This window comes from Colletotrichum graminicola (assembly GCF_000149035.1).
Source record: "Colletotrichum graminicola M1.001 genomic scaffold supercont1.1, whole genome shotgun sequence".
In the NCBI taxonomy this organism is placed as follows: Eukaryota; Fungi; Ascomycota; class Sordariomycetes; order Glomerellales; family Glomerellaceae; genus Colletotrichum; species Colletotrichum graminicola.
In genome coordinates this window covers 1,342,783-1,356,660 of record NW_007361005.1, presented here as the reverse complement: position 1 = coordinate 1,356,660, position 13,878 = coordinate 1,342,783, and the positions used below count along the sequence as shown (strand labels likewise).

General features: G+C 55.3%; 5 protein-coding genes and 1 non-coding gene across 6 annotated transcripts; 5 read left to right on the top strand and 1 right to left on the bottom strand.

The window, feature by feature from the left end:
- Positions 1 to 609: 609 nt before the first annotated feature.
- Positions 610 to 1,284, top strand: GLRG_00357 (uncharacterized protein; the record flags this gene model as incomplete). The annotated part of the gene is made up of 1 exon (XM_008091042.1): positions 610 to 1,284. The coding sequence occupies one exon, from the start codon at positions 610 to 612 to the stop codon at positions 1,282 to 1,284; it is 675 nt and encodes a 224-aa protein (XP_008089233.1).
- A 110-nt stretch (positions 1,285 to 1,394) lies between these two features.
- On the bottom strand, positions 1,395 to 3,980 carry GLRG_00356 (uncharacterized protein; the record flags this gene model as incomplete). The annotated part of the gene is made up of 5 exons (XM_008091041.1): positions 1,395 to 1,989; positions 2,057 to 2,392; positions 2,600 to 2,928; positions 3,000 to 3,321; positions 3,460 to 3,980. 5 exons carry the CDS (start codon positions 3,978 to 3,980, stop codon positions 1,395 to 1,397), a joined length of 2,103 nt encoding a protein of 700 aa, XP_008089232.1.
- A 1,524-nt stretch (positions 3,981 to 5,504) lies between these two features.
- Positions 5,505 to 7,544, top strand: GLRG_00355 (M6 family metalloprotease domain-containing protein; the record flags this gene model as incomplete). The annotated part of the gene is made up of 1 exon (XM_008091040.1): positions 5,505 to 7,544. The coding sequence occupies one exon, from the start codon at positions 5,505 to 5,507 to the stop codon at positions 7,542 to 7,544; it is 2,040 nt and encodes a 679-aa protein (XP_008089231.1).
- A 274-nt stretch (positions 7,545 to 7,818) lies between these two features.
- GLRG_13008 lies at positions 7,819 to 7,908 on the top strand. Its single transcript has one exon. It is a non-coding gene; the product is annotated as a tRNA-His (tRNA).
- A 515-nt stretch (positions 7,909 to 8,423) lies between these two features.
- Positions 8,424 to 9,601, top strand: GLRG_00354 (2OG-Fe(II) oxygenase superfamily protein; the record flags this gene model as incomplete). The annotated part of the gene is made up of 2 exons (XM_008091039.1): positions 8,424 to 8,810; positions 8,885 to 9,601. 2 exons carry the CDS (start codon positions 8,424 to 8,426, stop codon positions 9,599 to 9,601), a joined length of 1,104 nt encoding a protein of 367 aa, XP_008089230.1.
- Positions 9,602 to 11,557: 1,956 nt separating this feature from the next.
- On the top strand, positions 11,558 to 13,669 carry GLRG_00353 (GMC oxidoreductase; the record flags this gene model as incomplete). The annotated part of the gene is made up of 6 exons (XM_008091038.1): positions 11,558 to 11,759; positions 11,811 to 12,097; positions 12,162 to 12,285; positions 12,350 to 12,510; positions 12,550 to 12,808; positions 12,870 to 13,669. 6 exons carry the CDS (start codon positions 11,558 to 11,560, stop codon positions 13,667 to 13,669), a joined length of 1,833 nt encoding a protein of 610 aa, XP_008089229.1.
- Positions 13,670 to 13,878: the final 209 nt, after the last annotated feature.

Below are 13,878 nucleotides of genomic sequence, written 5' to 3'. Positions count from 1 at the left end.
GGGTAAGGGCGCGGGGAGTATTATGAAACTATGGTGTCACGGGAAATCGGCGGCCAGCATAAGGGCACTCGCTAGACCCTTGCCTGCCTCAACTGAATCTAACTATTCAACTGGCGCGTAAAACTTCTGTTGTACTTCCTCGGAATGCGCGGCGTACCATATCTTTGGATCCCTCGTTTCCCTGAGTCTTCTGGGCCCTCAATGTAAGATTCCGTCCGGACTATGGATTTCATAGTAGCACCCGTCTATGCCCCATTCTTAATAACTATACACGTCTGCTAGAGTACTCAGGACGAGCCCCGCTAAAATCTTATCTTTGCTATACCATGGGGGGGGATAGGCTTTGGCACGGATGAAACGAGACATATAATAATATCCTGCTGGCTGGCTGCGGTTCAGGGAATTCTTGATGAGGTGTTCAAGGAAGATATCAAGAGCTCGAGTTACTTATAAAACCACTAGGGGGGCTTTCTATCCACTTCACTGCGGAACTTGGAGCGCTCAAAGAATACCAAGGAGTCCTCGCACGATTCCGAGTCTTGGAACTCGCATTATCCTCACATCGGACACTTTGTTAGAATCTACTACACCTCCTCGCCTAAAAGAAAAATGGTTTCCTGCTTCAACGACGAAACGCGCGCCCGCGGCACGCCGAAAGGCTTCTACGCGGCGCCACCGCCGCCATCGTCGGCCCCACAGCCGGCGCCGTACAACACGGCTGCCCGCTCCGGCCCACCGGGCAAGGCCGATATCCTCGCGCGCCAGCTCGCCGCGCTGCCCCTCATCGCGCTCCTCTATACCGCCGCCGTCCCCTTCACGCCGGCTGCCTGGGTCCTGCACGTCGGCGGGAGCTCCCTCTTCGACCGCCTCTTCGCCGGGATCGTCGTGCTCGCGGCGTGCTACTTCCAGTGGCGCGTCGCAGGGCTCACGGCACCCCTCGCTGTCTTCTTCCCGGGGGTGGGCGGCGGCGGCTCGACGGTCAGGAACGGACGGATCGAGCGGGCGCCGGGCCCGGGTTTCGTCTGGCACCCCGACCACTACTGGCCGTACGCCATCTGCGAGGCGGTGCTCCTGTGCGTCGCCGAGTTCGGGGGCAACGAGCTGCTGAGGCGGTACATCATCTGTGGCGTCCTCGGTGGACTGTGGCTCGTCGGGTACCACGCGACGCCGGAATCTACGAGGCGCTGGGCCTATGAGAACATCAAGGGCTGGCTGTTCGGGATGGTGCTGGACGGGATGATGCGTGTCGGAGGGAGGAGCTACAACGCACGGCGTCGTAGATGAGTACTGGTGCCAGGGGCAACTGAAGCTGCCATCGGGAAATGCCCTTTTGGATGTGAGCTGTCTTGAGACTATTATTCGTGTATATAAGTGCTAAACCGTATGAATCATTATTAAATATCCGGCGACTCGTCATTTTCGTTGGGTTCATGGATCTGGAGCTGCTGGAGCCTTTGGAGCAGGTTCTCCGCCTGCGCCGCCGAGGGATCCGTCATGGCCAAGTCCAAATCCACAACCCAGGAGACGGGCACCCGGTCGGAGACCTCGTGATGCCTGCCACGGAGCTCGAGGTCCCTCCTGATGTCTCTCGCCCGCGAGGTTTCCATGACGCCCCTCTCCAGGGCCATGGACAGCAGGCTCAGCGTGATACCTTTGGCCAGCTGGAAGCCGGTGTAGAGCGTCTGGAAGCAGGCCATGCAGAGGAGGAAGTAGAAGCGCCATTCCGGTCCGTGCACAGAAACCTTGGCCTCGGTGAGCATCGCGTTGGCGAGGTAGAGGAGCGCCGAGTGCCAACAGAAGCAGTACGAAGACTCTGGGTACTTCTGCCGATAAAGGAGCACTATTCTCTTCAGCTGGTTAACGGACGCCGCGTAGACGGCATCCGGGGTAGCTTCTGCAGATCGGAAGGGAGGGAGTCTCTGTCGAGGGGCGCCGTTTTGTTGGAGGAGGGGCCGGAATAGATCGATGATAGCCACATGATAGTAGATACTAGATATCGCTTTAGTTGTGTATTCCGAGGGTCCCTTTTTGACTGTCATTGAGCTCTAGAACGTACTGCAAAATCATGACATAATGTGAACATTGGTCACCCTGAGCCATCTCTAGTGGTAATTCATCTGCCCACACCAAAAGCCGCTGGTACGTTTTCCCGGCAAAGGCCAGTGTTACGGCTTCGGCACAAAGCATCTCTTCTGACCCATACATGACTTGGACCATGTCATGAACTATCAAAAAGAGGCGACATTGCTCCCTCAGTAAGTTAACATCTGGGATCCCTATGGTGTGTTCCTTTATCAAGCCAGTGTCTCGTGTGATATGTGCCCTACGTTGTGGTAGGGGAGCGCGTGGTGGATGTTTAATCAAGCGCTGGTGAAGGAGCAGTGAGAAGAAGCTGTTAAACCGTTAGCTGACGCACCTCGGCGTCATGAGAAACAGCAAGAGAGGGGGGTTGCATTGTCACTGCTCCCATCATGATAGAGGGAAAAGAGAAATAGGAAGAGGAAGAAAAGGGGAAAGGAGAAAACAGCAAGGAATGGGGCAAAATGAGAAGGGAGAAACGGAGTGATGTCCTGGGTCCGCCAGTTCAAGGTTGACGTACGTAAGACAGGTGAAAAGCACCCAGGCTATCTGGGCCTTTGCTCGCTGATAGTTTGCACTGTCGTTGGCATTCAACTCCTCCATCCGAGAAGGGTCGATGTTGAAAAGGCCAAGCCTCTGGGACATGTCGAGTAGATCGCCGAGGAACTCGACGTATTCCGCCCCAGCACCGAAAGAGACTGCGGTGATGAACAAGTAATGCACCGCAGCCACAGTACAGACGTGGTCTGTAGCTTGCGCTTCCTTTGTTCTTTTCCACAATTTCTTTGCTTCCTTGTAAAACCTCTGGCCTATGAGTGTGGCGTTCGGCTCGAGAACCGCGTATCCCTGCTGCGCAGCGGTGAGACTAGGCATAAAACCCAGCTGCTCTAGGCAGCATTGTTCGTTTGGCGAGTACTTACGCAAGCCCAGGCGAATAGTGCGTTGATGAGGACGCGGGAACAAAATTCGTTCTCGCCGTGCAGCCCGTCCAAGAGTAGGTCTATGTCAATCAGGAGCATCATCGGGTAGTCGGTCTCGAGGTGGAGCTGTAGGACTGCAACAAAGAAGTTGTTGGCGATGGGCACATCGGTCCATCGGGTAATGTCGATACCTAGCAACCTGTTGTCGTACAGTGCCGACGGCTCAGGTGGCACAACTGGACTTGCTGCGTCCAGGCTTGTCTCTCGGCGTCGATGACCGTGGGGCGATAGATAGGATTGCTCATCGGACGAGCCTGCAACGCTGGATTAGGGTTTGAAGGGTCAGTTAGGTATCTGGTTAGGAGGCAACGGTAGCGATGGGCACCAAAACGGGGTTTCTCAGCACGGTCAAGGCAGTCCAAGCCCATCTGAGCTTCAACATTTACAAAACCCAACTCACAGGGCCGGGCCGGTTTCTTCCCAACGAACCCTACTGGGACGCAGCAGGAACTCCAGATCGAGCTTGGTCGGCTGGACTGGTGCCCAGGCGGGATAGGCAAGGGGGTGTCTCATCATCAACTCGAATTCCAAGGAGGACTGGGTGGGTGGTAGGATGGCCCTGTTCAGGGCAACTTGCGACAGGCCGACGTCGTACCTCCGCAATGCAGAGACGGCCTCGGCTGGTTCGTGGCCAGTTCTCAGAAATCTTAGGGCCTCCAGTGCCTCGTCATCAGGCACGCGCTTCAGGATTTCGAGCAGGTCTGCGGCATCGGAATTGCTCAGGGCTTCCTCCTTGTCGACGAGTTGGCTTCCAGGGGGGATGGCTTTCAGGACAGTATCGGTGATGACTCTGTATTCGCACTTGAGCCCGCGGCGCAGGCATTGTGAACATTGGGGCTGGCCGTCACACTTCACGGAGCCAATCGTTAGTGGGGTGTGATCTGTGCTCACTATGTTTACGCACCACTGTCCATGGTTCATGGCCCTAGGCAGGGAGTTGGAACGGTTGCAGCTGTTTGAGTGCGAGGGAAGAGGAGGGGTGCTTCGGACTTGCTTACGGCATTCTTCTTCTCCCTGCAAAAGTTGCATGCTTTGGATGTGTAGGGTCGTCGTCTTTTACGCCCCTTGGAGCTACCCTCACCGCCATTCATGGCCTCCAGTTGGCGAGGGGGCGGCTGGGCAAGCCGAGGAAGAAGCGGTCGATTTCGTTGACTGTCTAGCGGCATTCGAAGATGAGGGTGATGTGTTGGGTCGTCGGTATGGCTTGAGTAGCTGATTGATGTACTATGTGCCCGCCTTTTTCGCTATTCGAACCCTGGCAGTAGCATGGATAAAACAGTCTCACAGACAGAAGAAGAGTTGGGGATTCTGAGCAAGCGTTTGCTGAAGCGAGGCTCGTCGGGTTGGAATTGGTAGTAGTGCGGCGCAAAGAAGAAATATATTTGAACTTGATGGTGGGGAAGGAAGGTCCTTGCCGGAGTGCACTCCTGCTTGTCGCCACATTCTATCCGGCTTATCGCCACAGTTTAGGTATGTACTCCGTACACTAGGTAGGTAGGTATCCGTAGTTTGGGAGTCTAGACCGTCCATGCGGACTTGATGCTCCACGCTCAACAATCCCATTAGCTGTATATCGCCGTTTCGAAGATATACCAAGCAGATATGTGATTGTACGGTGTATTCAATTATACTATGCACCTACTCTCAGTACCTTGCGCGGGTAGGAGGTAGGGTTGGGTAGGTATCTAGGTAGGTGCCTGGGTACCTTAGCATGCTACCTAGTGCAGGTACCACGGCTCCCACGACAGCCGCAAGACCCACCGGTCCCTATCTCCCACGCGCTTCCCCGCCTTGTACTTACTAACGGTGGTAAACCTACGTTACCTACCTACCTAGGTAAGTACTCGTAGGTTGTTTACTCTTCTCGTTTCACTCAACTACCTACGTAATTGGCACGCCTGCCTATCTATCTGTAATCATCGCTCGGGACAGCAGAGTCGTCGCGTCATATGTCTTTCTGTCTGTCTGTCTGTCTGTCTGTCTGTCTGTCTGTCTGTCTGCCTGTCTCTCTGACCAGCTGGCCAAGTGTGTTTGTTAGCCACGCGAAGGGGAGGCCATCCCAATTGAGCCGGCTTCGACGAGGACTCTACCGCGCATGCATATGTTTGCTAATCGACGCGTCAAAGCGGGTATGCCCGATTTCCTGAAGGAGCAGGTGTCATCGCACAAACTCGCCCAGAACCAGATTGCGCAGTCTTGGCAACCACCAAGACGTCCAGCAGCAGCATGGAGGGAGATAACCTTTGGCCAGGGAATAAACCGTCATGAAGCGCAAGAAAGCAGGTCCGTAGCACCCTCGTGCTCTGCTGCACGCATACTTATCCCATACCCAGCCTGCGCCGTCGTCGACCTTCCCTCTCTCTTCTCCTCTGGGTGATACTCGCCAGCTGCTGTCTGTGGCGTTTCTGGATATCAACGACCAACTACCACATCCTCGTTGCCGATATGCAGCTTCGAGAGGGAAACAATGCTTTCCTGGCCTTCCTGGCCGCCGCCTTCACGGCCCTCGCAGTCGGTCCAGCAGCCGCCGACTCGTGCAATCCCTTCACGCCCTTCGTGCCGATAGATCCCCAGAGCTGGGCGAACCCCGACAACATGACCTGGGATGAATGGGTGCAGCCACCAGGCACCAATTGGTCGGATCCCACCCGCAAGGGTTCTGTCCGCAACTTCAACATCGCCCTTGTTGTTGTCGACTACCCAGACAGACCCTTCATCGTCACCCAGCCGGCGCACTCGACCATCTTCAGCAATCCCCAGCCTGCAGGTGCCGACGTCGCCCGGGAAGACGTGCCCACTTTCTATCGCGATCTTCTCAATACCCCCAACGACCTGAACCGGGGCCACACTCTTCACGAGTACTGGATGGAGGACTCGGTCGGTCGCTTCGGCGTCGATCTGACGGCTTTCGGCGCTTATCGCCTGTCTGGCAACGGATACCAATATGGCATTGACAGCGGCATGAATCCTGGTGCATGCCCGGAGGGGGAGAGGTGCGGCCTGAACATCCGCACCGATGCCCTTGCGGCATGGCGCGCTGACGTGGGCAACGCGACTGCCGATGCCTTCGAGCTAGTCTTCATCCTCTCCGCTGGCCAGGACGAGTCCTCTACGTGGCAAGAGTTTGGCGAGATGAAGTTCAATGGCCCTGAGGATGTCCCGGACGAGTTTGGCCCTCCGAAATCCCGAAACAGCTCGCTGCCCAACTACGCGCGCACGCGCTATGTGCCTTGGACTTCGTGGGCGGCCGCTTCCACCCTTTGGCCCAACGCTGGTGGCGGCTCCTCCACACAGGGCGAAAGCTCGGGCATGGCCGTCTACGCTCACGAGCTGAGCCACTTGCTGGACATTGGCGACAACTACAATAACCCTTACGGCCTCCCGTTGCGCAGGGCCTTCACCGGCCCTTGGTCTATGATGTCGCGCGGCTCCTTCAACGGACCCGGTGGCCCGCATACACGCTGGCAGGTCCCGGCGCTGCAGGGCTCCTCGATGGGATCGCTACACACTCTGCGCGACAAGTTTCAGCTCGGATTGATCAATAAGACAGACATACTCTGGCTGTCTCGTGAGGCTTTGGCTACTTCCGGAATCGCCGTGGCCAATCTTGTGGCCCGCTCTGTCGACCCAGGCGACGGCTTGATGGGTGTCCGCGTCATCATGGACGCCGACCGATCCCCGGCGTGCAACGCCACGACAGAGGTTCTGTGCGACGGCGGGGGCTGGAACAACTACGACGTCGAAGTCGTCGACCGCATGGGTTCCGACTCGTTCCAGCCCGACTCTGGCGTCTTGATCAGCAAGTCCAAGAACGTCGATAACCAGCCCTTCCAGTGGGTCATTGACGCCAACCCCCAGGACATTGAACTTGTCGACTTCCACCGCCCCAACGGTTCCGTCGCCATGATCACCCTGGGCGACTACCGCCAGCTTGCCGATGCCCTCTTCCACGCGGGGCCGAACTCGGGCAGCGAGTTCGAGTTCGTCGACAAGCCCAACAGCCTGCACTTCTACATCATCGACCGCCACCGCGACGACCAAGGGGTTCTTTCGTACACGGTCGCTGTCAGGTCACTCGAGGGCGAAGGCGGCGCGAGCATCCACGACGTGTCTATGGGAGACGGGGCTGTGACTGACCTCAAGAGCAACACGCCCACCGGCCAAGGAGTGACCTGCTCGTTCCAGCTTACCAACAGCGGCTCCCACGTAACCGTCGACCCGGACGTGGCTCAGCACCCCGAGGATGTGTCGGCCTTCTTGAACTCGGACGTCTACAGGCTGAGCGCCGAGGTCGAGGGCGCCGGCTGGCGCGTGGAGCTGCCCAACGCCCTCGTCGCGGCCAAGTTTGGCGAGATCAAGACGGCTAGGGTTTTCGTCGGGGCTGCATCAGAAGCGGTGGACTCGGCCGTGGTGACGTTGAAGGCGACATCCGAGTCCGATCCGTCCGTGGTTGCTTCTGCCCAGTGCCGAGTGGCCAAGTCATGATGGCTTATCGCGCTCCTTCCTCAATGATACATATTTCCTACAGTGATAGAAACGCATACATACATAGGTCGACATCTGATGCACTGGATATGGTCTACCGTTTGTTACGCCGTTCCTGATCGGTCACTTCATCTGTTGCTGCTTACTGCATGTACCGCGAGCATGCACGGTTGGGCGCGACGGCTGCCGTGATAATGCAGTCCCGCAGCGGGGCGCTTAGGGTTGATGGATCAATCCCACGTCGCAGCCAACAAGAATCAATCACGATCAATGCGCCCAGATCGTCTAGTTGGTTAGGATGATACGTTGTGGTTCTTCTATACAGCGATCCGTGTTGACGGCGGTTCGAATCCGCCTCTGGGCATTGAATCTTTTGTCGTGGTTGTATGAGGTCTTTTTTGTTATCCGTATTTTAATTTTAATCCCATTGATTAAGCATGTCTCCGGTGATGTATCTCCAAGACTGCTCTCCTTTTGATTTCTTTGATTTACAGCCTATACTCAATTTCCCGACTTACATAATGAGTAATAGAGTTCACCAATAAATGATGATTGATTGGCGACTGGGCACTGGCCGACTAGGCTCTTGAATCTTGATCTCTCTTGATGATCGGTAGCAATTCCTCATGGGCCTACGCACCACAATCACTCAAACTGGCCATTGAGAGTCGGCCGCGCATGACGTGCTCATCCTCCAAGTCGCCTCATTTACGCCCGGCCGGAGACCGGCGGCGGCAACGGGGGTTCTCGCGTGCGATCCTCCGGGAATCAACTCCCACCAACCCGCCCTAGAACGCTTTCTCACGCTCTAAAGCACCAAACCACCTTGGCCGATCCTCAGGCAAACCGGTCATACATGAGGATCCCTCCCCGACCACAATGGCACCAGGCAGCGGCAGCTTCACCGCGATCCCCACCATTGACCTCTCCCTCGCCGACGACCCCGCGTCGGAGGCCGGGCTCCTCGAGCAGCTCCGCCACGCGCTCGTCCACGTCGGCTTCCTCTACGTCGTGAACCACGGCGTGCGCAAGGCAACCGTCTCGGCCGTCGTCGAGGCCCTGCCGAGGCTGTTCGCTCTGCCGGCGGCGGCGAAACAAGAGATCGCGCTAGAGAACTCCCCGCACTTCCTGGGGTACAGCGGAGACGGCGCCGAAACGACGGCGGGGGCGGTCGACCGCAGGGAGCAGGTCGAGTTCGCGACGCAGCTCACGGACCAGTGGCGCCCGGGGCTGCCGTTGCGGGAGCGCCTGAGGGGCCCGAACCAGGTCAGATTCGCCATCACACCCCCCCCTTTCTCACCCCCTTTCACGTCCGACAACAACCATCTCATTCATCATAGTGGCCGTCAGCGTACCCGAATCTCCGCCCGATCGTCGAGGCATACATATCGGAGATGACGCTCCTGGGCGAGCGCTTCCTCCGTCTGGTGGCGAAGGCGCTCTCGCTCCCGCCCGAGACCTTCCTCCCCTTCCTCTCGGACCAGCACCGCCTCAAGCTCGTGCGCTACCCCGCCCTACCCCCGGATCTCGATACGGCGAGCGGCGGCAGCCAGGGCGTCGGCCCGCACAAGGACTCGTCGGGGTGGTGGACGTTCCTGCTGCAGGCTTCCCCCCCGCACGTCGGGGGGCTGCAGGCCCTGAACAGGGACGGCGGGTGGGTCGACGTGCCCGCGCTGCCGGGTTCGTTCGTCGTAAATATAGGGCAGGCGTTTGAGGTGGTGACGAGCGGGGTGTGCAGAGCCACGACGCACCGCGTGCTCTCCGGCCCGCTGGAGCGGTTCAGCGTCCCGTTCTTCCAGGGCGTGAGGCGGGACCTGACAAAGGACGAGGCGGCGGGCTCATTCTGGGGGCATTCCAGCAGGCCCGAGATCCGGGAGCTGGCGGCGGCGGCGGCGGCGGAGTCGGCCGAGGGGAGGGGCGTGGACTCGGCCTTTCTTCAGGGGAAGTATGATACCTGGGGCGAGAGCCAGCTCAGGACGAATATCAGGAGCCACAGAGACGTGGGGAAGAAGTTCTATCCCGAGGTCTTTGATCAGTATGTCAACGACGATCAGTAGCGTGTTGAAACCCGCACCGCCGCGAAAAGCTTTCCCTGGACGAGGAGCGTGCTGTGTCGTGTACCTGCTGATGAAACCATCTTTGTTGAATGAGAAGCATCTAATCAAGACTGCCCGTGACTTGGAAGACGACAACCATGCTCTTAAGGCTCTTGAATCACAGCCCGGATTTGAAAGAGTTGCTGTCATTGTCGACTTTCCGGGCTCCAAATATATAGCCAGTCTAATAGCCAGGGGTGCCAGCGGAACCACATAGCGACAAACCAGCCGACCAGAAGAAACATAACTTCACATTCCCTTCCAGTTTCAAGTATAATGACACCAGCCATTTCGCCTGTAGATTCGCAATCAATCAGGTGAGTTGGACAAGACAGCATTGTTGATTCAGTATACTAAGTTTGCGGATTTGCCTCGATGCAGTCGGGATTTGTGTGTCCAGAAGAGGTGTTCGGAGATGACCAACCATAAAAGCCTCCAAGAATGGCTTCGTCCACTCTGCCCAAGTGACGGCATTGCGGAAAAGCCTGGTTCCAATATGATGTAAGAGCATGCCCCAATATGCATGCAGAAACTGATGTCTTGGCTGTGACCAGAATTTGTGGACATACTGATAGGCAACCAGTGGATGTGACGTTCAAGAATGAAGACGCGCTGCTGTAAGTCCTGGCGGCCATGGAAGCTCCATAGGATGTTATGTATCGATTACTGGAAGGCCAATGATAGATAGCTATTCTCTATCGGCGCCGGTCCCCGTATTTTAACTCCAGTTCAGGCGTTCCTATGCTCTTGAAGCATGAACACCAGAATAGGCCAGATTGCACACCGTAAGTTCAAGCTTCCTTTAAAGTGGCACAATCTTATCATCATTAGTTTAGCTAATGTGGAAGATTAGAGATTCTGTTTAGATTGCCGCGAGCTCACAATGAACATTGGACGACGGGTATCTTCTTTGACTCATAGCGACGCAATGTCAATGTCTTCATACACGGGATGCACGACGAGGGAAGAGCGGCGGGCGTTTTTGATGCAACTAAAGTCCGTTACTTGAATTCGTGCTTGGCAGCACGTTCCATTCTGACCTCTCTTCCCTCGTTCTATTACAGGTTCCATGGAGCGCAGATAAAGAAGCTCAGTCCAGCTTCGAGGAAATGATGTGGGCGCTGAACCGCCCTACTTCCAGTCTTCCGACACATGAAGCGCGGATCGAAGCCAAAGTCCTGCTCTCGAAGCGGATATTTGACATATTGACAACCATGGAGAAGTCCCACCTGGTTGATGTGAAGGGGGAAGCGATTGATGACCTACAGGATAAGTAGACCAAAGAGATGCAGGTCACGACGGACCATCTTACGAGAAATCGGAATCCGAGACCAACCTGGAACCTCTAATTCGTCGTCAAACTCCGAGTTTGCGTGACCCGCTACCGCTACAGGCAGTAAACGGCAAGTCCCAAGCGAGCCATGCAAGATAATATCATCAGTGCATTCATTCATGTAAGGGTATATGGAAACGGAAATTGAGCGGACCTAGAGATTTTCCACCTTATACCTTTTAGTATTCCTTACCACATTTCAATCATGATATTCACATTTAATCATCAAGATAAGACAGATGGAGACATTCTTCCTACCGCATGTTGGCGACTGACTGATTAGCACGCATGTTGACTGTGTCCCAAAACTTGTGGCAGTTTGAGCCGCAGTTGTTCAAGTCGCCCACGGCCAAGCTACTGCACCGTCCAGGGTCGTTGACAGGGGCCGTAAGGTTGTCATTACCGCTGACCCTATGAGACACATGGACGGTCACCGCTCAAGCATTAGTTTGGTGGCGACGGATAGCTACTTAATGCAAAGCTGCACACCCGAATCTTTAAACGTCGCCATACTGACCTAAGTCGTATATTCAAGCTTGCCCTGCTTCTCTCCACGCAGTTCTGTTCCTGCCGAAGATAAAGTTATGAACGTTCTTCCGAACCTCAAAGCTGCGGCTGTGTTGGCACTTATCTCAAGCCAATGCCGACTGTCTGTTGCTACACCTGTAACTGCCAGATTTGCGGCACGCAATGCGACGGATCTCCAGAGCTCCTATGATTATATCATTGTCGGCGGAGGTTTGAGTGGCTTGGTCGTGGCAAACCGTCTGACTGAAGATTTCGAAAGTACAACAGCACCTATTCCTCTATCCCATGCCCCATGCTAAGTCTCTAAAGCCACCGTCTTGGTTGTGGAATATGGTGATTTCGATGATTCGTGGGATGTGGCTATTGCTTACTACTCCGCCAATACCCACCCCAATGACATGATTCGCTTTACGTCTATGCCGCAACCTGGGCTCAACAACAGAATCTCCAGCGTCGCGACCGGTACGGCTGTCGGAGGTGGAACTACCGTCAACGGCATGGCTTTTGGTCGTGGATCCAAGGCCGATTACGATGCGTGGGAGGAGCTGGGGAATCCAGTTTGGAATTGGGAAAGTCTGTTCCACTACTTCAAGAAGGTAATGTGGTCTTGAGTTCCTAATTCACAGCATACGCCGTTGATAGCTAACGACATGACAATAGTCAACTACATTTACCCTCCCTGCACCGGAATACGTCCAGAAATATAATTACAGCTACGATGAGAGTACATATCGCAACGGACCCGTTCAAGTCGGCTTCCCTTCATGGCAATGGCCTGACAGAGGTAAAACCCCCAAAGTGTGGTCTACGTGTAGTTTGGAGGAGAATTCGGAGCTGACCAATCCCAGATATGCAGAAGGAGGCATGGATTAAGGACCTTGGGGTCTCTGTGCTCGATGATCATGGTGCTGGCGGTAACAACGTCGGCTTGGCGCTGTTGCCCCAGAACCACGACCCTAAAAATGTTACCCGTTCTACATCGAGAACCGCGTACTACGATCCCGTTGCAGTGACTCGTCAAAATCTCAAGTTGCTCATTAAGCACTAGGCGTCGAACATTGAGTTCGAGAACAAGAAAGCCGTCGGCGTCAACATCATCTCTCGCGATACCAATGCCACGACCCTGTTCAAGGCAAACAAGGAGGTCATCCTCGCCGCCGGAGGCGTACAAACGCCAAGGATTCTTCTCCAAAGTGGTGTCGGGCCGGAGTCGCTTCTCGAGTCTCTGGACATCGACGTAGTTGCAGATCTCTCCGGGGTCGGCGCCAGTTATCAGGATCACCCTTGGTTGTTATTTTCTTACAAATGTAGGTCCATTTCCAACATTGTTTCTCATTCTTTGGAAGACCTTCCACTGACGTCTTCAAGTCGGCAACCCCCCTGAGCTCGGCGATCGGGCCATGAACGATCCTGCTTTCTTTAACGCATCAGAGGCCGAGTACTTTGCCAATCGAACCGGCCCGTTCACCCATGCTCGTGGCAACAACATTGTTTTCATGTCACTCCACGACATCACGCCTGAGTACGAGAGCTTGACGGCTGCTGCAGAGGCCCAGGACGCAAAGGAATTCCTACCCGAGGTCTACTCTGAGCACTCTGAACTACTTGATGGATTTCTCGCCCAGCGCAAAACGCTTGCTAAGCTCTACCGTAATCCCGAGGCAGGCGTTCTGGAGATTTCGTTCGGAGGCTTTTCGGCTGGCGCCCTTTCCTTCCAAAAGTCTCTATCCCGTGGGACTGTTGCAATCAACACAACCAACCCTGACCCGGCTGTGCCTCCAGTCATCGACTTTGGCGTGCTTCAAAACCCCATCGACCTGGACGTTGCCATACTCAGCGTCAAGACGTTCCGCAAGTTTTGGAATAGCCCTACCCTTGCCGTACGCGAGGCGGTTGAAGTTGTACCTGAGAACAACATTACTTCGGTAGAGGCTATTTCAGAAGCCATTCGAAACTCTCTATATGCTAGCCTTGCACACCCTAGCGGGACGGCGAGCATGCAGCCGCTGGAGCATGGCGGTGTCGTCGACCCCAGCCTTCGCGTCTACGGGGTCGAGGGCCTGAGAATTGTCGACTCCAGTATCATTCCTTTGATTCCGGCGTGTCATTTGCAATCAACTATGTACGCTGTTGCAGAGAAGGCTGCAGATATTCTTAAGGGCTCTTGAACATGTCAAGCAGCCAATTTTGTGTCCCACAGGTATATTAGTTGAGCTCAAAATCAGAGGCTTGTGGCATGTCCTTGTGTCGGAGTTGATGACACACATTCTGTCTCAGTCGTTGTTATAGCAGTATTGGCAGGTTTGAGTAATATAAAGCCTTTAATTTTTCGTTGCAGTAGAATAATTTACATGAGGCTCACTTCGGGTAGTTTCGC